Here is a 24,329-nt window from a genome sequence, read left to right as displayed (position 1 = left end):
AGCAGAATGCAGTAAGGCACCACATCTCCCAACATACATGTATAGCAGAATGCAGTAAGGCACCACATCTCCCAACATACATGTATAGCAGAATGCAGTAAGGCACCACATCTCCCAACATACATGTATAGCAAAATGCAGTAAGGCACCACATCTCCCAACATACATGTATAGCGGAATGCAGTCAGGCACCACATCTCCCAGCATACATGTATAGTAGAATGCAGTAAGGCACCACATCTCCCAACATACATGTATAGCGGAATTCAGTAAGGCACCGCATCTCCCAACATACATGTATAGCAGAATGCAGTAAGGCACCACATCTCCCAACATACATGTATAGCAGAATGCAGTCAGGCACCACATCTCCCAACATACATGTATAGCAGAATGCAGTAAGGCACCACATCTCCCAACATACATGTATAGCAGAATGCAGTAAGGCACCACATCTCCCAACATACATGTATAGCAGAATGCAGTAAGGCACCACATCTCCCAACATACATGTATAGCAGAATGCAGTAAGGCACCACATCTCCCAACATACATGTATAGTAGAATGCAGTCAGGCACCACATCTCCCAACATACATGTATAGTAGAATGCAGTAAGGCACCACATCTCCCAACATACATGTATAGCAGAATGCAGTAAGGCACCATATCTCCCAACATACATGTATAGCAGAATGCAGTAAGGCACCACATCTCCCAACATACATGTATAGCGGAATGCAGTAAGGCACCACATCTCCCAACATACATGTATAGCAGAATGCAGTAAGGCACCACATCTCCCAACATACATGTATAGTAGAATGCAGTCAGGCACCACATCTCCCAACATACATGTATAGTAGAATGCAGTAAGGCACCACATCTCCCAACATACATGTATAGCGGAATGCAGTAAGGCACCACATCTCCCAACATACATGTATAGTAGAATGCAGTAAGGCACCACATCTCCCAACATACATGTATAGCGGAATGCAGTAAGGCACCACATCTCCCAACATACATGTATAGTAGAATGCAGTAAGGCACCACATCTCCCAACATATATGTATAGCAGAATGCAGTAAGGCACCACATCTCCCAACATAAATGTATAGCGGAATGCAGTAAGGCACCACATCTCCCAACATACATGTATAGCAGAATGCAGTAAGGCACCACATCTCCCAACATACATGTATAGCAGAATGCAGTAAGGCACCACATCTCCCAACATACATGTATAGCAGAATGCAGTAAGGCACCACATCTCCCAACATACATGTATAGCAGAATGCAGTAAGGCACCACATCTCCCAACATACATGTATAGCAGAATGCAGTAAGGCACCACATCTCCCAACATACATGTATAGCGTAATGCAGTCAGGCACCACATCTCCCAACATACATGTATAGTAGAATGCAGTAAGGCACCACATCTCCCAACATACATGTATAGCGGAATTCAGTAAGGCACCGCATCTCCCAACATACATGTATAGCAGAATGCAGTAAGGCACCACATCTCCCAACATACATGTATAGCAGAATGCAGTCAGGCACCACATCTCCCAACATACATGTATAGCAGAATGCAGTAAGGCACCACATCTCCCAACATACATGTATAGCAGAATGCAGTAAGGCACCACATCTCCCAACATACATGTATAGCAGAATGCAGTAAGGCACCACATCTCCCAACATACATGTATAGCAGAATGCAGTAAGGCACCACATCTCCCAACATACATGTATAGCAGAATGCAGTAAGGCACCACATCTCCCAACATACATGTATAGTAGAATGCAGTCAGGCACCACATCTCCCAACATACATGTATAGTAGAATGCAGTAAGGCACCACATCTCCCAACATACATGTATAGCAGAATGCAGTAAGGCACCACATCTCCCAACATACATGTATAGCAGAATGCAGTAAGGCACCACATCTCCCAACATACATGTATAGCAGAATGCAGTAAGGCACCACATCTCCCAACATACATGTATAGCAGAATGCAGTAAGGCACCACATCTCCCAACATACATGTATAGCGTAATGCAGTCAGGCACCACATCTCCCAACATACATGTATAGTAGAATGCAGTAAGGCACCACATCTCCCAACATACATGTATAGCGGAATTCAGTAAGGCACCGCATCTCCCAACATACATGTATAGCAGAATGCAGTAAGGCACCACATCTCCCAACATACATGTATAGCAGAATGCAGTCAGGCACCACATCTCCCAACATACATGTATAGCAGAATGCAGTCAGGCACCACATCTCCCAACATACATGTATAGCAGAATGCAGTAAGGCACCACATCTCCCAACATACATGTATAGCAGAATGCAGTAAGGCACCACATCTCCCAACATACATGTATAGCAGAATGCAGTAAGGCACCACATCTCCCAACATACATGTATAGCGGAATGCAGTAAGGCACCACATCTCCCAACATACATGTATAGCAGAATGCAGTAAGGCACCACATCTCCCAACATACATGTATAGCGGAATTCAGTAAGGCACCGCATCTCCCAACATACATGTATAGCAGAATGCAGTAAGGCACCACATCTCCCAACATACATGTATAGCAGAATGCAGTCAGGCACCACATCTCCCAACATACATGTATAGCAGAATGCAGTAAGGCACCACATCTCCCAACATACATGTATAGCAGAATGCAGTAAGGCACCACATCTCCCAACATACATGTATAGCAGAATGCAGTAAGGCACCACATCTCCCAACATACATGTATAGCAGAATGCAGTAAGGCACCACATCTCCCAACATACATGTATAGTAGAATGCAGTCAGGCACCACATCTCCCAACATACATGTATAGTAGAATGCAGTAAGGCACCACATCTCCCAACATACATGTATAGCAGAATGCAGTAAGGCACCATATCTCCCAACATACATGTATAGCAGAATGCAGTAAGGCACCACATCTCCCAACATACATGTATAGCGGAATGCAGTAAGGCACCACATCTCCCAACATACATGTATAGCAGAATGCAGTAAGGCACCACATCTCCCAACATACATGTATAGTAGAATGCAGTCAGGCACCACATCTCCCAACATACATGTATAGTAGAATGCAGTAAGGCACCACATCTCCCAACATACATGTATAGCGGAATGCAGTAAGGCACCACATCTCCCAACATACATGTATAGTAGAATGCAGTAAGGCACCACATCTCCCAACATATATGTATAGCAGAATGCAGTAAGGCACCACATCTCCCAACATACATGTATAGCGGAATGCAGTAAGGCACCACATCTCCCAACATACATGTATAGCAGAATGCAGTAAGGCACCACATCTCCCAACATACATGTATAGCAGAATGCAGTAAGGCACCACATCTCCCAACATACATGTATAGCAGAATGCAGTAAGGCACCACATCTCCCAACATACATGTATAGCAGAATGCAGTAAGGCACCACATCTCCCAACATACATGTATAGCAGAATGCAGTAAGGCACCACATCTCCCAACATACATGTATAGCGTAATGCAGTCAGGCACCACATCTCCCAACATACATGTATAGTAGAATGCAGTAAGGCACCACATCTCCCAACATACATGTATAGCGGAATTCAGTAAGGCACCGCATCTCCCAACATACATGTATAGCAGAATGCAGTAAGGCACCACATCTCCCAACATACATGTATAGCAGAATGCAGTCAGGCACCACATCTCCCAACATACATGTATAGCAGAATGCAGTAAGGCACCACATCTCCCAACATACATGTATAGCAGAATGCAGTAAGGCACCACATCTCCCAACATACATGTATAGTAGAATGCAGTAAGGCACCACATCTCCCAACATACATGTATAGTAGAATGCAGTAAGGCACCACATCTCCCAACATACATGTATAGCAGAATGCAGTAAGGCACCACATCTCCCAACATACATGTATAGCAGAATGCAGTAAGGCACCACATCTCCCAACATACATGTATAGCAGAATGCAGTAAGGCACCACATCTCCCAACATACATGTATAGCAGAATGCAGTAAGGCACCACATCTCCCAACATACATGTATAGCAGAATGCAGTAAGGCACCACATCTCCCAACATACATGTATAGCGGAATGCAGTCAGGCACCACATCTCCCAACATACATGTATAGTAGAATGCAGTAAGGCACCACATCTCCCAACATACATGTATAGCGGAATTCAGTAAGGCACCGCATCTCCCAACATACATGTATAGCAGAATGCAGTAAGGCACCACATCTCCCAACATACATGTATAGCAAAATGCAGTCAGGCACCACATCTCCCAACATACATGTATAGCAGAATGCAGTAAGGCACCACATCTCCCAACATACATGTATAGCAGAATGCAGTAAGGCACCACATCTCCCAACATACATGTATAGCAGAATGCAGTAAGGCACCACATCTCCCAACATACATGTATAGCAGAATGCAGTAAGGCACCACATCTCCCAACATACATGTATAGCAGAATGCAGTAAGGCACCACATCTCCCAACATACATGTATAGCAGAATGCAGTAAGGCACCACATCTCCCAACATACATGTATAGCGGAATGCAGTCAGGCACCACATCTCCCAACATACATGTATAGTAGAATGCAGTAAGGCACCACATCTCCCAACATACATGTATAGCGGAATTCAGTAAGGCACCGCATCTCCCAACATACATGTATAGCAGAATGCAGTAAGGCACCACATCTCCCAACATACATGTATAGCAGAATGCAGTCAGGCACCACATCTCCCAACATACATGTATAGCAGAATGCAGTAAGGCACCACATCTCCCAACATACATGTATAGCAGAATGCAGTAAGGCACCACATCTCCCAACATACATGTATAGCAGAATGCAGTAAGGCACCACATCTCCCAACATACATGTATAGCAGAATGCAGTAAGGCACCACATCTCCCAACATACATGTATAGTAGAATGCAGTCAGGCACCACATCTCCCAACATACATGTATAGTAGAATGCAGTAAGGCACCACATCTCCCAACATACATGTATAGCAGAATGCAGTAAGGCACCATATCTCCCAACATACATGTATAGCAGAATGCAGTAAGGCACCACATCTCCCAACATACATGTATAGCGGAATGCAGTAAGGCACCACATCTCCCAACATACATGTATAGCAGAATGCAGTAAGGCACCACATCTCCCAACATACATGTATAGTAGAATGCAGTCAGGCACCACATCTCCCAACATACATGTATAGTAGAATGCAGTAAGGCACCACATCTCCCAACATACATGTATAGCGGAATGCAGTAAGGCACCACATCTCCCAACATACATGTATAGTAGAATGCAGTAAGGCACCACATCTCCCAACATATATGTATAGCAGAATGCAGTAAGGCACCACATCTCCCAACATACATGTATAGCGGAATGCAGTAAGGCACCACATCTCCCAACATACATGTATAGCAGAATGCAGTAAGGCACCACATCTCCCAACATACATGTATAGCAGAATGCAGTAAGGCACCACATCTCCCAACATACATGTATAGCAGAATGCAGTAAGGCACCACATCTCCCAACATACATGTATAGCAGAATGCAGTAAGGCACCACATCTCCCAACATACATGTATAGCAGAATGCAGTAAGGCACCACATCTCCCAACATACATGTATAGCGGAATGCAGTCAGGCACCACATCTCCCAACATACATGTATAGTAGAATGCAGTAAGGCACCACATCTCCCAACATACATGTATAGCGGAATTCAGTAAGGCACCGCATCTCCCAACATACATGTATAGCAGAATGCAGTAAGGCACCACATCTCCCAACATACATGTATAGCAGAATGCAGTCAGGCACCACATCTCCCAACATACATGTATAGCAGAATGCAGTAAGGCACCACATCTCCCAACATACATGTATAGCAGAATGCAGTAAGGCACCACATCTCCCAACATACATGTATAGTAGAATGCAGTAAGGCACCACATCTCCCAACATACATGTATAGTAGAATGCAGTAAGGCACCACATCTCCCAACATACATGTATAGCAGAATGCAGTAAGGCACCACATCTCCCAACATACATGTATAGCAGAATGCAGTAAGGCACCACATCTCCCAACATACATGTATAGCAGAATGCAGGAAGGCACCACATCTCCCAACATACATGTATAGCAGAATGCAGTAAGGCACCACATCTCCCAACATACATGTATAGCGGAATGCAGTAAGGCACCACATCTCCCAACATACATGTATAGGTGATGTGTGCTGTAGATATGATGTCATCACTTCGTCCTATATACAAACAACAGAGCAGCAGCAGAGGGGCAGCGCTGGATCCTAACAGTTGAGTTTGTTATTTTATACCTCTGCTTACCTATGAATCGCACTTTAAAACTGGGAAACCCTTTAGTTCACCTAATGGAACATAATGACAACTCCAGCATATTTCTACTTTATCATCTCGTGTGCAGTCAGATATGATTGAACATGAGATATTCATCAAATCGTTACCCTATTATATAAAAAAGCACATTAGAAAAACAGACTTTTTCCTAACACTCTTGCTATGCAATGTACCATGTCATGTTTTATTTGTATTTTTTCTACGGGAATATATGATTTAATCCCCTTTTGTATCTGGCAGGTGGGGAGATGTTCTTCCCTCACATTCTGGGGGCTCTGCTGCTACTTCTGAGTATCTCCAATGTTAACTGCAATAAAGGTAGGTATATAAGCGAATAAGATAAACTGTACATTCTCTGTTACACAAAGTGTGTGTGTATATATATATATATATATATATATATATATATACATATTTATTAGTGCTGCTCAAACGTTTTATGCAGGTCTGAAAAAAAAATGCTGCAAAGTAAAAAAGCTCTCGTACTTAGAAGTGGTAGTAGTTTATTTTTATGAATTAACAAGATGTAAAGTGAATGAAAAATAGAGAAACAAATTGAATCGATATTCAGTGTGACCTCCCTTTGCCTTCAATGGCATCAGTTCTTCTAAGTACACTTGTCACTTGCACACAGTTTTTTAAAAACTTAGCAGGGAGGTTGTTCCAAGCATCTTGATGGACTAAGGACACCAAGAAATTGTCAACGTTGAGGACTACACATGTAGTGGTCAACAAAGCAAACGTAGTATAGCAGGGGAAAAACACATCATTCATACTTTCCTTTGAAATTGGAAGATTTCCAGCAGAACCATCGGCTCAGAACTGGCAGCAATCAGTAGGACCCAGCTACACCCATCTATTGTTAGGAGAAGTCTGGGCAGATGTGGTCTTCATTGAAGAATTGCAGCCAAAAACCATATATTCGACATGGAAGTAAGGCCAAGTGAGTCAACTATGCATAAAAACATACCATTTGAGTCGCAAAAAAATGGCGTCGGGTACCTTGGACTAATGTGTCAAAATGTGCAATATTTGGCTGTGACAGGGCTGGAGAGTGGTACAATAATGAGTGTCTGCAGGCAACAGTAAAGCATGGTGGAGGTTCCTTATACATTTGAGCTGCATTTCAGCAAATAAAATTGGGCATTTGGTCAAGAATAATGAAGTCATAAATGCTGAAAAATACAGACAGATACTTATCTATCGTGCAATACCATCAGGGAGGCATCCCATTGGCTCTAAAGTTTTTCTACAGCAGAACATAGATGCCAGAGATACGGCCAATGTCATTATAGGGGTTCTTCGAGAACAGAATAAAAAAAAAAAAGGAAATGTCATTACTAATAAATTCCTAAATACATTTAATTAGCAAATCACAATTGTTTTGTCAAAACAGGTAATCGCTATGGAATTAAAATGGCCGTCACAAAAACCTATCCTAGATTGTTAGAAGAGATGTCCTCTGGTATCTCCAGTAGTATTAGTGGAGCATATCCTGCTATATATGAAGGAGGGCAGAGCTTCCTACTGCACATGATGATAGGAACCTGCTCCCAACATGTTAAGACAGGTTTGTTTCAGTTAAACAAGGCAGAGGCCATTTTAATTCTCTAGTGTTTACCTCAGTAAAGAAAACGAGTATGATTTATTAATTACACTGACGAACAAAACGGTAACCATGTTTTGAACTTTTTTGACTTTGAGACTCCATATCTCACCTTCCATTACAGCTTTGAGTGTGAAAGCATCTTCATTTTATAGATAATCATCTTGGCCATCTGATACATACATTTGACTTGTAACTATTTATATATTTAGTTATGGAGATTCTTGTCATGTCACTGCATTATTACTGTTTTACGCCTAAGAATCTAAATTTTAATTTTGTAAATCCACTTTTGACTTTTATGAACACTGCCTGAATCCTTCTGGGCATGCTCTCAATCAGATCCCAGGCTTCTTCTACACATTCCCAATGTTGGTGCATACCGGTCGCCTCACTTGGGTATGTCTACAGCTTTTCATTCTACTCTACCTAGAGGTGTTTGATTGGGTTGAAGTCTGGGGAATGTGAGGGTCAATTCAGCACCTCTACTTCATTCTCATTGATCAATGTATTCACCAATCTTGACATATGCTTCTGGTCGTTATCCTGCTGGAACACTATTTGATCCTTTTCATACCCATAGAAAGCCAGTGTACAAAACAACTCTTCTTCTAGGATACTCACATATAGTTCAGCATTGACACCATCATCGATCCTCGTCAAGTATTCAACGGCTTTGTCTGTGAAACACCCCTCAGGTTTCCTCCACCGACATTTCCTTCAATTTCTTGACCTGTTAGCCCCTTTTTCAATTGTTTCTTCTAGACCCATTTACACCCATCAGAGTCTATTGACTTTCATCTCATTACTCCAAATCAGCTTTTTAAATTTTCTACTGTCCACTTTTCGCACTTTTTTGTAAACTCAAGCCGACGCTTCTTATGACGATATTGAAGTTGAGGCTTCTTCCCCTTTTTTCGGGCCACCATTCCAAACTTGGGCAACGTGCATCGCACAGTGCTTGCATGGACGTCTGTGACTGTTTATGAAGCATACAAGCCACCTCCACTGCTTTGATTGTCGTACCAGAACTGATAGACCTTATAATGGACCAACTTCTTGACTCCGACATTGTGCCTGGATGTCCACCTCTTGGCTTTTCAATGGATGGTAGAATTTCATTTTGTATTCTTTCAACTGTCATGGCACTCACATGATGCAGTTTGGCAACTTTCTTGGCCGAGAGACCACTATTGATTAGCTGAAAAATGCTGTCTCTCTTTTCTTGGGAAGTCTTCATGGCTGCTCCTTGAACCAGTGACATTTCACATGGGAATCAACCAGCGCACTGAGCTATTAGGGAATGAGAACAGGTAATAATTTAAAGTATACAGGCAGAAAAATATTTCACCACCACCAAGAGCATAATGGTAATAATGCAGTGACATGAAAAGAATCTACATAACTAATCATACGCTAAATAGTTGCAAGTCAAATTTATGTATGAGATAGCCAAGATGATTGTCTATAAAGTGATGGTAGTCTCAAGCTCAAAGCTGTAGTGATTGGTGAGATATGGAGCCTGAAAGTAAAAAGTTCAAAACATTGTTACCCTTTTGCTCATCAGTGTAAATGTATTTAGGAATTTTAATTTTTATAACATTTCCTTTACTTATTTGTTTTTATTCCTGGAGTACCTCTTTTAAAAATTATTTTCAGTGTAAAGAAGAACAAGGGTACTGGGAAGTGATGATATGGCCCATACAGTGCCCTGATCTCAACATCATCGAGTCTGTCTACAATCACATGCAGAAGAATAAGGATTTGCCTGAGCCTACAAGCACAGAAGATCTGTGGTTATTTCCTCAAGATGTTTCGAATAACCTCTCTGCCAAGTTTTTTCAAAAGCCGTGTGCAAGTGTACTTAGAAGACCTAATGATTTTATGATGTTTTGAAGGCAAAAGATGGTCACACCAAATATTGATTTGATTTAAATTTCTCTTTTGTTCACTCACTTAATGACCAATTGTCAATGTATTTTTTTTTTCATTTCAAGGAGAAATAAAAGAGACTAGCACAATGCTTTGTTAAAATGGGCTTTGGAATAGTTATTTAATGGGGAACTGAAATGTTTGGTAACACAGATATAGTAGGACACCCAGTAGGTGCTTTTTAAATGGTTATTCCCATCATAGAGATGTAATGCAGGAAATACTATAATCTGGGACCCACACCGGTCTCTTTCTTCTGGTTTCATTGGTGAGATAGCCACAGCTGCCAACTCTAGGTATGGAATGAAGAGGTATACATGTAGCCTTAAGGCTATGTGCGCACGTTGCGTACTAGCCCTGCAGAAATTTCTGCAGCGATCTGAAGAGCACATGTGCGCTTTAGATCGCTGCAGAAATATCCGTAGTGAGCGCCGATTCCATGCGCTCTGCCTGCAGCTCCTCCCATAGACAGAGCAGGAGCTGCCGGCAAAGCGCAGGAAAGAAGTGACATGTCACTTCTTTTTGCGCAGCGCTTCGGCAGTAGCCGAAGCGCTGCGCTCTGAGACGCCACGTGCGCACGGCCCCTGCACAATCTCCATAGACTGTGCAGGGGACGCAGGACGCATGCAGTTACGCTGCGCTGCAAAGCGCAGCGTAACTGCATGAATTTACGCAACGTGCGCACATAGCCTAATTGTCATTTGGCGTCTCGAATGTTTGTAAGCCCTTATGATAATGTGACTATTTCAGTTCAAAGCAAACTGCATATGAACTTTATCGCTGTAGTATACCTCCATAAGTCAAGTTAACACCTGCAACATCTGTAGCTCAATTTTATTATTACATAGAAGGGGAATTAACACCTATCAGACAATAATGGTGTATCCTGGGGATACGCCACGAATTTCTATGATGGGAATAGTTCATAAGGATGAGATTACTCATCTCCTTTATAGCTATCACTTCTTGTAGAAACATGTCTTCAGAATTAATCATTTCTATATATTCATGATGATCATATGGCACTAAACAGTCTGTGGTGGACTTTGGTATAAATATATGTAGCCCCTATGAGTCTAAAGCTGCATATTGGCACCAGTTTTCTATCTCGAGAATAATTTCGAGGCACACAGTCTTAAAGAAGATTGAAATGTTTAAGTACAACAGAGCCAGCTAAATAGTTGGTGAGGACAGTGAAGAGTCTGGCCGAGTCCAGCTGCATTTAGCTCTTTTGTTGGTTGCCCCGGGAGGCTGTAACACGACGTACAGCTATGTGTATTACTCTAATGCCAGAGGAGGCTGAATAAAGGCTAGATTTGAGACAAAAAGAGAAAATAGAAGTCCGTCCGTTACAGTTTTATGTGATTATATAAAGTGAAGAAACACAAACAGGTAGATACAAATGCTACTCTCAGATTAAAATGATGTTTCTAGGCCTTCTCTCAACTTCCTAGATGGTTAAAATTGCAAAGTCTTTGTAAAAGTAACTTAGGCACTTTACTTCTTGATAAAATTCCTCTCCATTCTGAAGAATGGAGTGATTTTTAATCTTATTGTTTACTGCTTTTTCCCTAGATTACCGGGCTTAGGTACAGTCGAAACCAGAAGTTTGGATAAATCATCTATAAAGACACATCTGCATGTTTTTCTCACTATCTGACATGAAATCAGAATTAACCTTTCCCGTTTTAGGTCAATTAGGAACCAAAATGATTTATATTTGCCAAATGCCAGAATAATGAGACAGAAAATGTTTTAAGGCATTTTTATTACTTTCTGCAAAGTCAAAAGTTTACATACATTTCATTAGTATTTGGTACCATTTCCCTTAAACTGTATGACTTGGGTCAAACATTTTGGATCTCTTTCCACAAGCTTCTCAAAATAGATGGTAGGAATTTGGGTCCATTCCTCCTGACAGAACTGGTGTAGCTGAGCCATGTTTGTAGGTCGCCTTGCTCGCACCAGCCCTTTCAGCTTTGCCCATAATTTTTCAATAGTATTGAGATCAGGGTTTTGTGATAGCCACTCCAAAACATTGACTTTGTTGTCCTTAAGCCACTTTGTAACCAGTTTGGCAGTATGTATGGGGTCATTGTCCATTTGGAAGGGAAGACCCATTTTTGCCCAAGCTCTTAGTTCCTGGCTGATATCTTAAGATGTTTCTTGAGTATTGCTACATAATCTTCTTTCCTCATGATGCCATCTATTTTGGGAAGTGCACTAGTCCCTCCTGCAGCAAAACAACCCCACAACATGACGCTGCCACCCCCGTATTTCACAGATGGCATAGTGTTCTTATGCTCTAAAGTTTCTCCCCTTTTCCTCCAAATGTAATGGTGGTCATTATGGCCAAACAGTTATATTTTATTTTCGTCAGACCACAGGACATGTCTCCAAAAATTAAGGTCGTTGTTCCTGTGTGCATTTGTAAACATTAATCTAGCTTTTTTTATGTTTCTTTTGAAGTAATGACTTCTTCCAAACAAAGTGAAATTTAAGATCATATTGTTACAGTATTCATCTCACTGTGAATAATGGCACAATCTTACCAGCTTCCGCCAACATCTTCACAAAGTGTTTTGTTTTTGTTCTTGGGTTGATATGCACATTCATCTCTGGGTCACAGAACCCATCTCCTTCCTGAGTGGTATGATGGCTGGATATTGCCATCTTGTTTGTACTTGCACATTATTGTTTGTACAGATGAACGAGGCACCTTCAGGTATCTGAAAATTGTACCCAAGGATGAACCAGACTTGTGTAAGTCCACAATTATCTTCTTGAGATCTTGGCTGATTTCTTCTAACTTTCCCATGATGCTACATAAAGAAGCAGTGTGTTTCAGGTGTGCATTAAAATACATCCACAGGGGTGTCTCTTATTAACTCAGATGAAGCTTCCAAAGACATGACATCATCATATGGGCTGTCCCATATTCTTTAAGGTATAGTACACTCTTAGGCGGGCTTTGCACATTACGACATCGCAGGTGCGATGTCGGTGGGGTCAAATCGAAAGTGACGCACATCCGGCGTCACTTGCGATGTCGTAGTGTGTAAATCCTAGATGATACGATGAACGAGCGCAAAATCGTCGTCATCGTATCATCGCTGCAGCCTCCGACATTTCCATAATGCCGGGGGAGCGACAGGTACGATGTAGTTCCTCGTTCCTGCGGCCGCACACATCGCTGTGTATGAAGCCGCAGGAGCGAGGAACATCACCTTACCTGCCTCCCGGCTGCAATGAGAAGGACGGAGGTGGGCGGGATGTTTACATCCTGCTCATCTCCGCCCCTCCACTTCAATTGGCCGGCTGCCGTGTGACGTCACTGTGACGCCGCACGACCCGCCCCCTAAGGAAGGAGGCGGGTCGCCGGCCAGAGGGACGTCGCACGGCAGGTATGTGCGTGTAAAGCTGCCGTAGCGATAATAATCGCTACGGCAGCTTTCACTATATATCGAACGTGCGACGGGGGCGGGACTATCGCTGCAGCATCGGTAACACATTGTTACCGTTGTTGCAACGTGCAAAGCCCGCCGTCGTGTATGTAAACGTTTGAGTTTGCAGAAAGTAATAAAAATGCCTTAAAACATTCTCTCTCTCATTATTCTGGTATTTGACAAATATAAATAATTGTGGTTCCTAATTGACCTGAAACAGGAAATGTTTATTCTGATTTCATGTCAGATAATGAAAAAAACATGTAGACGTGTCTTTATAGATAGTGTATGTAAACATCTGGTTTCAACTGTATATCTCCAAGACAAGGAGTGAGCTTGCAAGCTCTATGCTGTGCACATAGAGAAGAAAGTGAATAGCCACAAAGGAAATTATCATAAAATAGGATTTTACTGATACATAGATATAAAAATATATTAAAATAGCGGGGGGCAAATACACAAAAAACCCTATCAGGAACAGGGCATTGTATAGATGGTATTATAATAAATAAATAAATGAAAATATATATATTTTATAGTCTGAATAAGTGAGATATAGTATAGAATAATTAAACATAAATTTACATCACATAAAATTAGTATATCAATCTGAAATCCTAAATAAGATGCAACATCAAACAACAGACATCATAAATAAGAAAACACCAGTGAAATAAAGTGCCCACAGACCCCCAACGTATGTTTCGCTCAAGGCTTTTTCAAAGAGTCAAAGCTCTATACTATCAAGGGTTGCTTTGCAGCTGCACAGCTTCATTTTCACCATGTTCCTCTGATGCTGCAAAGTTAAGACTGCCTCTGATTGCAGCATCAGAGAGCGCACAGTTTGAACTGACTGCCACTGGTCTGAACTGTCAATCATCAGGGACACACCGCTTCTCCGGTAAGTGGAAGGCCGGGAGGAAACACTCTAGAAACACTGTGTTGAAAAAAACCCTTTAACTAGTCAAAACTGAAGAGGTGAGAAGGGTTTCGGATTTGCTTCTAAGCCCAGGCTAATATGCCATGTGCAAATCTGAGTTGCCAACTTTTTTACAGACACTTTTGAAGACCATGATTAATCTTTAAGATTTTAGTTGATATATGAAGTCCATCTTTAAGCACTCTAAAACACAATTTATATTACTTTGCCTGGGTGCAGAGCCGGTGAGACCTACACTATTTATGATCTATTCCATGTTGGGCTCCCCAAGGAACACCCTCCTCCCCCATTCATTTTATAGTGGAAGATGGACCTCAAGCTGACTTTCACCAGGACCAGAACTCGCATTTTCTCCCTCACACATGGGTCTTCTATCAGCTCCAGGTTTCAGGAGGCAGGTTATAAGCTTCTCAGTAGATAATACAGGGTCCAAGTCTGCATGAATAGACTCTTCCCGTCCTCTGATCCGGGGTGCTGGAGATGCGGCAAGGCAGAGGGAACACTCCTTCACATTTTCTTGGACTGTAGAGTACTGTCCCCGTTTTGGCAGAGATTATGTGTAAGATCACAGGATATTCTGGGGAATTTGGCCCTGCACTGTTGTTACTCCATCACTCTGAGACCCCCTTGGAGTTTACAAGCATTCATTACTAAAGTTCTTAATTATGGCGGCACTGGCTTGTATCCTGATCGTTTGGAAAACACCTTTGTGCTCCTCGATCTGTTTATGGATCTCCAAAGTCAACAAAATTATGTACATGGAAAATTTGACGTCTTCTTTATATGATACGTATACAAAATTCAGCGATACATGGTTTTCATGGTTAGAATTCCAACAAACCCCAGAATACCACAGTTTTAGATGAGTCCACAGACACGATTGGAGCACGTGCTCCTTCCTACTCCCTAATGTACCTTTCCTGCATTTTCCTATCCCATTTCTTTCCATGTCCTTGTCTCTATCTTTTCTGCCCCTAGCTCCTCCCTCTCTTCTTTCTCTCCCTATTTCTTTGTAAAAAATCTATAAAACCTACAGAGGAAAATTGTTCTTAGTGTTCTCGTTCTAAAGTCCAGTTGTTTGTTTGTTGTGATTGAAACTGTTCTTACATATACTGGTCTTGGAATCAGTGCAATTTTGCCTGTTGTATTAAATAAAGAATTTATAAAAATATTTTATTTGATATATGCTTAGAGATTAGAATACTGATAGGAAAAGCACAAAGGTCAACTTTTCAGATTGGTTGTAAAGATCCTCAATACGGCAGGTAAATGCCCTGCTTGGCTTGAGATGAAAAGTAAACAAAGGTATCAAGTAGAGATGAGCAAGCACTACCATGCCAGGGTGCCCGGTACTTGTAACAAACATTTGGACACTCGGACGGGTTTGACTCATGTGCCTAGTATAATGGAAGACAATGGGAAACTTGAGCAATTTTTCTGAAGATCCAGCCTTATGGATACAAAATTTCACCAATTTATTAGTACAAGTTTTATATTAGAGTCATTTTTGTTTCTTTTTCAGGTGGTAAGTAGTAGGCATCTTCTATAGTCAGGGAGGCTGATGTCTAGTTAAAGAAGTTATCCATTACTTTAACATTGATGGCCTAACCTTAGGATAGGTCATATATGTCTGATCGGCCGGGGTCTGACACTTGACACCCTGCCGATTAGCTGTACCCAATGCCTGCGGCAGCAGCAGGCTGCCAGAAATGCTCTGTTCCAGATCTGCCTCGTCAAATGACAGCGGCCGTGGCTGGGTACTGCACATCCTCCTCCCATTCAAATCAATAAGATGCAGATGTGCAGTACCTGGATGCAGCCACTATTAGAAGATGGGGCAGCTCCGGAACTGAGCATTTCCGGCGCCAAGAACTGCTGATCTGCAGGAGTGTCGAGTGTCGGACCCCGGCCAATCAGACATTGATGACCTTTCCTAAGGAGAGGACATCAAAGTTAAAATGGTGGCCAACCTCTTTAAAGCCCAACTGATGAGGCGTTGATTTGCGTTTTGCCCCTGAATGTAAAGGTTATGCATGTTTGAACAGAACTCCTGTCTCACTGCCTACCGCTACGCAACTAATCTTACACAATATATATATGTCTGTTATTTTGGATCCATTGACAACCAATATTCTGCCATTCCCCACTTGGATAGTCCTCAAGCATATCTATATTTTATGCAGCACATATACATAGCATATCCCTAATCTGTCTCATTGCATTCACAGCCAATGTTTGTGTAGCCTCCAGAGCGAAAACCTGCACAGAATGTATTCGTGTGCACAGGGACTGCTCATATTGCACAGATGAGGTAAGACATAACTTGGAATTACACACTTTCATACAGTATTTCACATTTGTCCTACAGTTTACTATATATTTTTGGTCATTTTGGATGTACATTATTTCTCCTTAGCAGATAGAGACGTATATGAAGGAGAATGCTCATATTTCTCCTAGAAAATATTTTCTCTTTTTGTTCTCTTAATATACTTCCATTAATTTACATATTCAAGTATTGAGATATTTTAGCATAATTTGAAGTACATCAATCATCACAAAATACTGAATGATAATCCACTAACTGTATGCTGTGTTAAATAGCAACTTCACACTAAATGAAAGCCCAATAAATAAAGCCCATGAGTCCTCTTTGTTCATTTGTTAAAAATACGGGTATTTTTTAGATTTTTCTAGGAAAAGTTGATATCAACCAATATGACGACCATTACAGCTCCCATAAGGGTTGCCACTTAGGTTTCCCAGACTTTTGAATAATAAAAAACTTCTTAGTATACCTAACATCTCTAAAAATGAAATTACAAAATATGATGGATCATCTTATATCAGTTAGATAATTTTTCAGCAGATATTGAAGACAAACGTATAACTTTCGAATGGTGAAAATAAGTTCTCAACAACATTCCATAAAATGCTAATTCCTGACATTGAGACAAAGCTCTTTTCTTATGATTTATTTTTTTTTTTTTTTAGAATTTCCATAATATTCGCTGTGACTTGAGTGGAAATCTCAGGGATTATGGATGCAGTAATGCTGGAATTGTTTACATGAGAAGCGAGATCAAAACAATCATGGTAAGTGATCCGCCATACATAGGCCTTAAGGGGGCTTTACACGCTACGACATCGCTAATGCGAACTCGTTGGGGTCACGGAATTGGTGACGCACATCCGGCCGCATTAGCGATGCCGTTGCGTGTGACACCTGTGAGCGATTTTGCATCGTTGCAAAAACGTGCAAAATCGCTCATCGGTGACATGGGGGTCCATTCTCAAAAATCGTTACTGCAGCAGTAAAGAGGTTGTTCCTCATTCCTGCGACAGCACACATCGCTCCGTGTGACACCGCAGGAACGAGGAAGCTCTCCTTACCTGCCTCCCAGCCGCTATGCGGAAGGAAGGAGGTGGGCGGGATGTTACGTCCCGCTCATCTCCGCCCCTCTGCTTCTATTGGGCGGCGGTTCAGTGACGCAGCTGTGACGTCGCTGTGACGCTGAATGAACCGCCCCCTTAGAAAGGAGGCGGTTCGCCAGTCACAGCGACGTCACCGGGCAGGTAAGTATGTGTGACGGCTCTGGGCGATGTTGTGCGCCACGGGCAGCGATTTGCCCGTGTCGCACAACAGATGGGGGATGGGGGTACCCACACTAGCGATATCGATACTGACATCACAGTGTGTAACGTGGCCTTTATTCACACTTCACTACTGATGCAAAATACTGACCACATCTGTAGAGAGGTCTATTTTCTCCTTATACCAAAAGTAGCAATCAAGTGATTTTTTTTTTATAATCATTCTGTCAGTAGCCACCAAATATATACAGTGGGGAAAATAAGTATTTGATACACTGCCAATTTTGAAAGTTTTCTCACCTACAAAGAATGAAGAGGTCTATAATTGTTATCGTAGGTACAGTTCAACTGTGACAGACAGATACCCCCCCCAAAATAAAAAATCACATTGAGTGATTTTTAAATAATTAATTTGCATTTTATTGCATGAAATAAGTATTATTCTAAATATAATTCAATAGAAAATAACTTAATATTTGGTACAGAAACCTTTATTTGCAATTACAGAGGTCAGACATTTCCTGTAGTTCTTGACCAAGTTTGCACACAATGCAGCAGGGGTTTTGGCCAACACCTCTGTACAGATTTTCTCAAGATCTTTCAGGTTTCGATGCTGTCTCTGGAAAACATTGAGTTTCAGCTCCCTGCAAAGATTTTCTATTGGATTCAAGTCTGGAAACTGGCTCGGCCACTCCAGGACCTTGAAATGTTTCTTACAGAGGCACTCCTTAGTTACCCTGGCTGTGAGTTTTGGGTCATTTTCGTGCTGGAAGACCCAGCCATGACCCATCTTCAATGCCATTGCTGAGGAAAGGAGTTTGTTGTCCAACTTCTCTATACATGACTCCATCCATCATCCCTTCAATTTGGTGCACTCTTCCTCTCCCCTTTGTAGAAAAGCACCCCCAAAGTATGATGTTTCTACCCCCATGCTTCACGCTTGGGATTGTGTTCTAGGGGGTTGTACTCATCCTTCTTCTTCCCCCAAACACGGCGAGTGGAGTTGATACAAAAAATTCTATTTTGGTCTTATCATCTGACCAAATGACCTTCTCCCATGCCTCCTCTGGATCATCCAGATGGTCATTGGCGAACTTCAAATGGGTTTGGACATCTGCTGGTGTGATCAGGGGGACTTTGCATGCCCTGCAGGATTTTAATCTATGACGGCATAGTGTGTTACTAACTTTAATCTTTAAGACTGTGGTCTCAACTCTCTTCAGGCCATTGACCCAGTCCTCCCATGTAGTTCTTGACTGATTCCTGACCTTTTTCAGTATCATCCTTACCCCACAATGCAAGATCTTGCATGGAGCCCCAGACTAAGTAAGATTGACATTCATCTTCCATTTTTACAAATAATTGTGCTAACAGTTGTTGCCTTCTCACCAAGCTGCTTACCTATTGTCCTGTAGCCCATTCCAGCCTTGTCCAGGTCTACAATTTTGTCCCTGGTGTTCTTAGACAGCTCTTTGGTCTAGGCCATGGTGGAGAGGTTGGAGTGTGATTGAGTGTGTGGACAGGTGTCTTTTATTCAAGTAACGAGTTCAAACAGGTGCAATTAATGCAGGTAATGAGTGCAGAGTAGGAGGGATTCTTAAAGAAAAAATAACAGGTCTGTGAGAATTCTTGCTGGTTGGTAGGTGATCAAATACTTATTTCATGCAATAAAATGCAAATTAATTATTTAAAATCATACAATGTAATTTTCTGGATTTTTTTGGGGGAATCTGTCTGTGATAGTTGAAGTGTCCCTACAATAAAAATTACAATCCTTTCCATTCTTTGTAGGTGCAAAAACTTTCAAAATTGGCAGTATATCAAATACATATTTTCCCCATTGTATATATCAGCAAGTAGTTAAATGTTTCTTTCCATTTGAAAGTTCATGGATTCTTTCTGATTCGTTAAAGGGGTGGTTTGAAGTCCAAAATAATTTTCCTCTGAAATCCCTATCTATTTAGTGCCAAAATGATATCTAATTGCTAATATACCTGCAAATTAAAACCTAATACCGGAATTAAAATTTCCCTATCCTTACCTAACTACACTATTTAACTGGTACTCTATTTTTTTTTTCCACTTCCTTTTTGATGACTGTTCGTTGGAGAATCCCAATACATGCTGGGATTCTCAAACAAAGCGTCATCAGGGAGAAAAGGCTGTAATCACTACCACAGACTCTACCCCCTCACTGAAAGAAGTGTCATAAATGATGCCTGTTTAAGGGACCGGGCTAGTTCCAACACGATGTGCACAATGACAGTGAACCCTGTTGCCAGCACAGATCAGCAGTAAAGAATCGGAAGGAAAGCCCGTTGTCAGAATACCCGGCATGCAGAGACTAGCGCCGCCTCTACAAGTGATGTCACTGGTCTCCGCACACTGGGTGTTCTGACAACGTGCTGTCCCGACGGCTCGTTACTGCTGATCTGAGCTGGCAACATAGAGGAGAGGTTATCTGGAATAGAAAATTAAACCTGGCGGCTCTTCTACTACTTTTTTTATTTGCGCTACTGTCGCGGGCGGAGGAGGGGACGCTGCGCTCTCCCACTGCTCGGGTCCGGCTGCCGCTGCGGCTGCGGCCTCTGCTGCTCGGTGGCTCGAGTGATGGGCCGGATCCCGGGGACTCGAGCGGCGCTCCTCGCCCGTGAGTGAAAAGGGGATTGGTTTTGGGGATTTATTGTTGTCCGTGACGCCACCCACGGTTGTGGTGATTGTGTGGACACCACCGCTGCTCTGTATAGGGATCCCGGGAGCGGTGACAGGGAGCAGCAGAGTTGTTAGTTCTCCCCTCCATGGGTAGGGGTTGGTTGTCCCGGGGCCCAGTGATGGGGTGGAGGATGAGGGATGGCGGGCCGGTGCAGGGCTTGGTGGGGTGCAGGGACGCGGGGGCAGCGCTGTGCCTGACGGCACTGTGGTACTCACTCAGCCTGAGACGGGGACACAGCTCTCGGTAAAACAGACGGCTGGAAAGACGGTTCCCACGGACGGCTGCTGTTGCTTTTCCCCAGTAGTTGACAGTGACGGTCCCTTTTCCTGCACCTAAGTCTATGTTGGTAGCAATGGGTTCCCACCGGTAACCCGCTCCCCGGCTTGGATATGGGCCGGAGGAGCCCCTCTTTGCCCGCAGGCGCTGGCCCTGAGAAACTGGTGCCTTGGCGGTGGCGGTGTCTCTCTCTAACGGTTGGACTGTTGCCTTCAATCGGGACTTGGTTGTTGGGAGACCCAGAGGTCCCCTTCACTGACGGATTTGGCAAATTCACGGCGACTCCTAGCCTTGCCGGGATCCGAAAGGCCCCTGCCAATGGTGCTGGCTTCTCTTCGTATACCGCTCCGGTACCGCCGGGCCACCACCCGTCCACAGTCCTTTCGGCAACCTCCAAGCAGCCTCTCCTGCAGACGGTCACTGCCGTCTGCTGACCTTGCTGTCTCAGTCCGGGGCACACACCCGGATCAACTTCAGGCTTCCTCAACTGTCACTTTCTCTTCCACCTTTACTCCTCTCTCTTGCTCCTCTACCACTTCACTTCAACTCCTCAACTCCTCTCTCTTCCTCCTCCAAACTCTAACTGCCTGGTTTTCCCGCCTCCAGGGCTGTGAACTCCTTGGTGGGCGGAGCCAACCGCCTGGCCCACCCCCTGGTGTGGACATCAGCCCCTGGAGGAAGGCAACAAGGATTTTTGTGTAGCTTTGGTGTACCTATCCGGGGTGTAGGGTGTGGTGGTGTCATTACCTGTGACCCCTGGCTTGCCCAGGGCGTCACATTCCCCCTTAGCAAAATGCAGACCGTCCTCGGGCTGCCCGTCCAACACCGGTTTTATTTTCTGAAAAGGTAAAAACATAAACAAGTATAATAACTTCATCCCACAGCGGGAGGCACTTTTCTTAAACGTTACGGTAACATTTTAAACGGTTGCTACTGCCGCTCTCTCCCACCCAAGTAACCTGGCCCTGATGCTGCCTCTAAGAAACAGGCAGCACCCCTTGACCCCAGTCCTGAACCAAGTCACCCGAGCGGGATCTGTCCTTCCCCTCCAGAGGGTAGCCACCGGTTCCTGTGGTGGCTGGGCCCCAGCCTGCTCCACTGCGGGCCCTCCCTCCAACCTGCCTCTCCGGAGGCGGTAACGGTAGCTGCAACAAACATATTTTATTTACATGCCACTAATGTTTGTGGTTGCCCTGCAAGTTCTCGGGCCTGTTCATAGAGAGTTCCCTATGCAAAACTTTTCAAACGGTCCCCTCGGGGACAACGGTGCCGGCAACGGCCCGTTCCAATCACGGTTGCAGACAATTAGGTTACTGTTTGGTAATCATATACTTTCATTCTTTAAGAACTTTCAGAACTTTTAAACACACACTGGTGGTCCCAACGGGGACGGTGCAACGGTGCTCCGCTGCCATCACTCAGAGTCCTCGACATCACCTGAGGGAGGGGGCGCGGCGCTCACACGGGACTCTTGGCTGCCCCTTAACTTGGCTTCCAGCGCGAACCACCCCCTCTCTCCACAGTGCCGGGTGTACTGAACTATGTCGCCCGGCATCAGGTTACGACCGGGGTGCTCCTCTGGCAGGTGAGCATTCACATCCCGCCGGGCTATAAACACTTCGGCCTCCAGGCCCGGTTCATAAATAAATCCATAGCCCCGGCGGACATCAAACCGCCTCACCTGCCCTTCATACAGCGGGTCCCAGACCCGGAAGGTAGCTTGTCTCAGGCTCTCCTTCTCCCGGATCGTACGGGCCACCATCTCCGCCTTCTTTCTTTCTCTCTCACCGATTTCCAGGCCCAGCGGTACCGGCTCCCTGTCCAAGTACGGCGCTGCTGCGAGCTCCGGCGCACGGGTCGGGCCCTGCGAGACCTCTCAGACGCTGCCCACTACTGTTGATCTGGGCGGCAGGTCCCGCGGTGTCTTGGCCTTGGACGCCGCCTTGCAGCGGCAACCCGGCGCAACCTCAGCTGAGGTGTGGGGGATGGGCACAGGGGCTTTCCTCTGCTGGGCCTTCAGCACGGAGCGGGCTGTCAGCTCCGGCTCGGGGACTTTCTCGGGGGACGCCTCCGGTTCGGTTTTCGGGGCTTTCCATGGCAGTACCTCCGGTCGGCTCCAGGCTCCGGCTGCAGGTCGGTCCGCCTGGGCGGACATGCTGGGTATCGCTACCGGTTGCGGTGGTAGCGGGCCTAGTGGTGGGGTCACAGCTTCCGGGACGGGTGGCGAGGGAGGCAGCAGGGCGAGAGGGTTTAGACCGGGTCCCGCAGCCGCGATGACCGGCCCTTCAAGGGCATCGGGGAGTGGGTCACTCACCCTCCCTTCCTCCGCTTCCTCCTTGCGTCTCCGCACGGTCGCTATGACATCCGCCATGTCGGTCTCCCACTCCTCCATGAGGAGCTGCATTTTGACTTGCAGCCTCTGGTAGAGCTGCGCGGTCCGGATCTCCACCCACGCCGCGGTTTCAGGCGCGGGGGCTACGGTGCTGCGGGACGGCATCCACATGTTGCTGGCGGCTTCTCCCAGGAACAAGATGGCTGCAGAGTCCTGGCGTCCCCACTTTTATAGCCGCGGCTACATGCGACCAGTCGCCATTTCGTCCCCCTTAGCCTCTTTCCGGCCCCTCCTCTATCGGGGCGGGGTTTTGGCCTTCGCGCCTCCACTACTCGAGAAGACGCTCGAGCGGGAACTTTTCGCGCCAAAGATGGCGGCTTCTGAAATTTTCTGGCCGGACACCTTCGGCGGTAACAAGGCGCACCTCTACCCAACGGCAGAGCGGTAAGATCCTGTTCGTGACGCCAAGTTGTCGCGGCGGAGGAGGGGACGCTGCGCTCTCCCACTGCTCGGGTCCGGCTGCGGCTGCGGCCTCTGCTGCTCGGTGGCTCGAGCGATGGGCCGGATCCCGGGGACTCGAGCGGCGCTCCTCGCCCGTGAGTGAAAAGGGGATTGGTTTTGGGGATTTATTGTTGTCCGTGACGCCACCCACGGTTGTGGTGATTGTGTGGACACCACCGCTGCTCTGTATAGGGATCCCGGGAGCGGTGACAGGGAGCAGCAGAGTTGTTAGTTCTCCCCTCCGTGGGTAGGGGTTGGTTGTCCCGGGGCCCAGTGATGGGGTGGAGGATGAGGGATGGCGGGCCGGTGCAGGGCTTGGTGGGGTGCAGGGACGCGGGGGCAGCGCTGTGCCTCACGGCACTGTGGTACTCACTCAGCCTGAGACGGGGACACAGCTCTCGGTAAAACACACGGCTGGAAAGACGGTTCCCACGGACGGCTGCTGTTGTTTTTCCCCAGTAGTTGACGGTGACG

General features: G+C 44.8%; 1 protein-coding gene across 3 annotated transcripts in view; it reads left to right on the top strand.

The window, feature by feature from the left end:
* ITGB4 (integrin subunit beta 4) overlaps positions 1-24,329 on the top strand; it is a 114,691-nt gene that overhangs the window by 37,575 nt on the left and 52,787 nt on the right. For all 3 annotated transcript variants that reach the window (XM_075349615.1, XM_075349614.1, XM_075349616.1), the window contains exons 2-4: positions 6,756-6,833; positions 16,668-16,750; positions 17,434-17,535. In XM_075349615.1, coding sequence (XP_075205730.1) covers positions 6,756-6,833; positions 16,668-16,750; positions 17,434-17,535 — 263 coding nt within the window. The remainder of the gene's footprint in view (positions 1-6,755; positions 6,834-16,667; positions 16,751-17,433; positions 17,536-24,329) is intronic.

Source organism: Anomaloglossus baeobatrachus, chromosome 5 (assembly GCF_048569485.1).
Source record: "Anomaloglossus baeobatrachus isolate aAnoBae1 chromosome 5, aAnoBae1.hap1, whole genome shotgun sequence".
In the NCBI taxonomy this organism is placed as follows: Eukaryota; Metazoa; Chordata; class Amphibia; order Anura; family Aromobatidae; genus Anomaloglossus; species Anomaloglossus baeobatrachus.
This window is presented reverse-complemented; position numbering and strand designations above follow the sequence as displayed.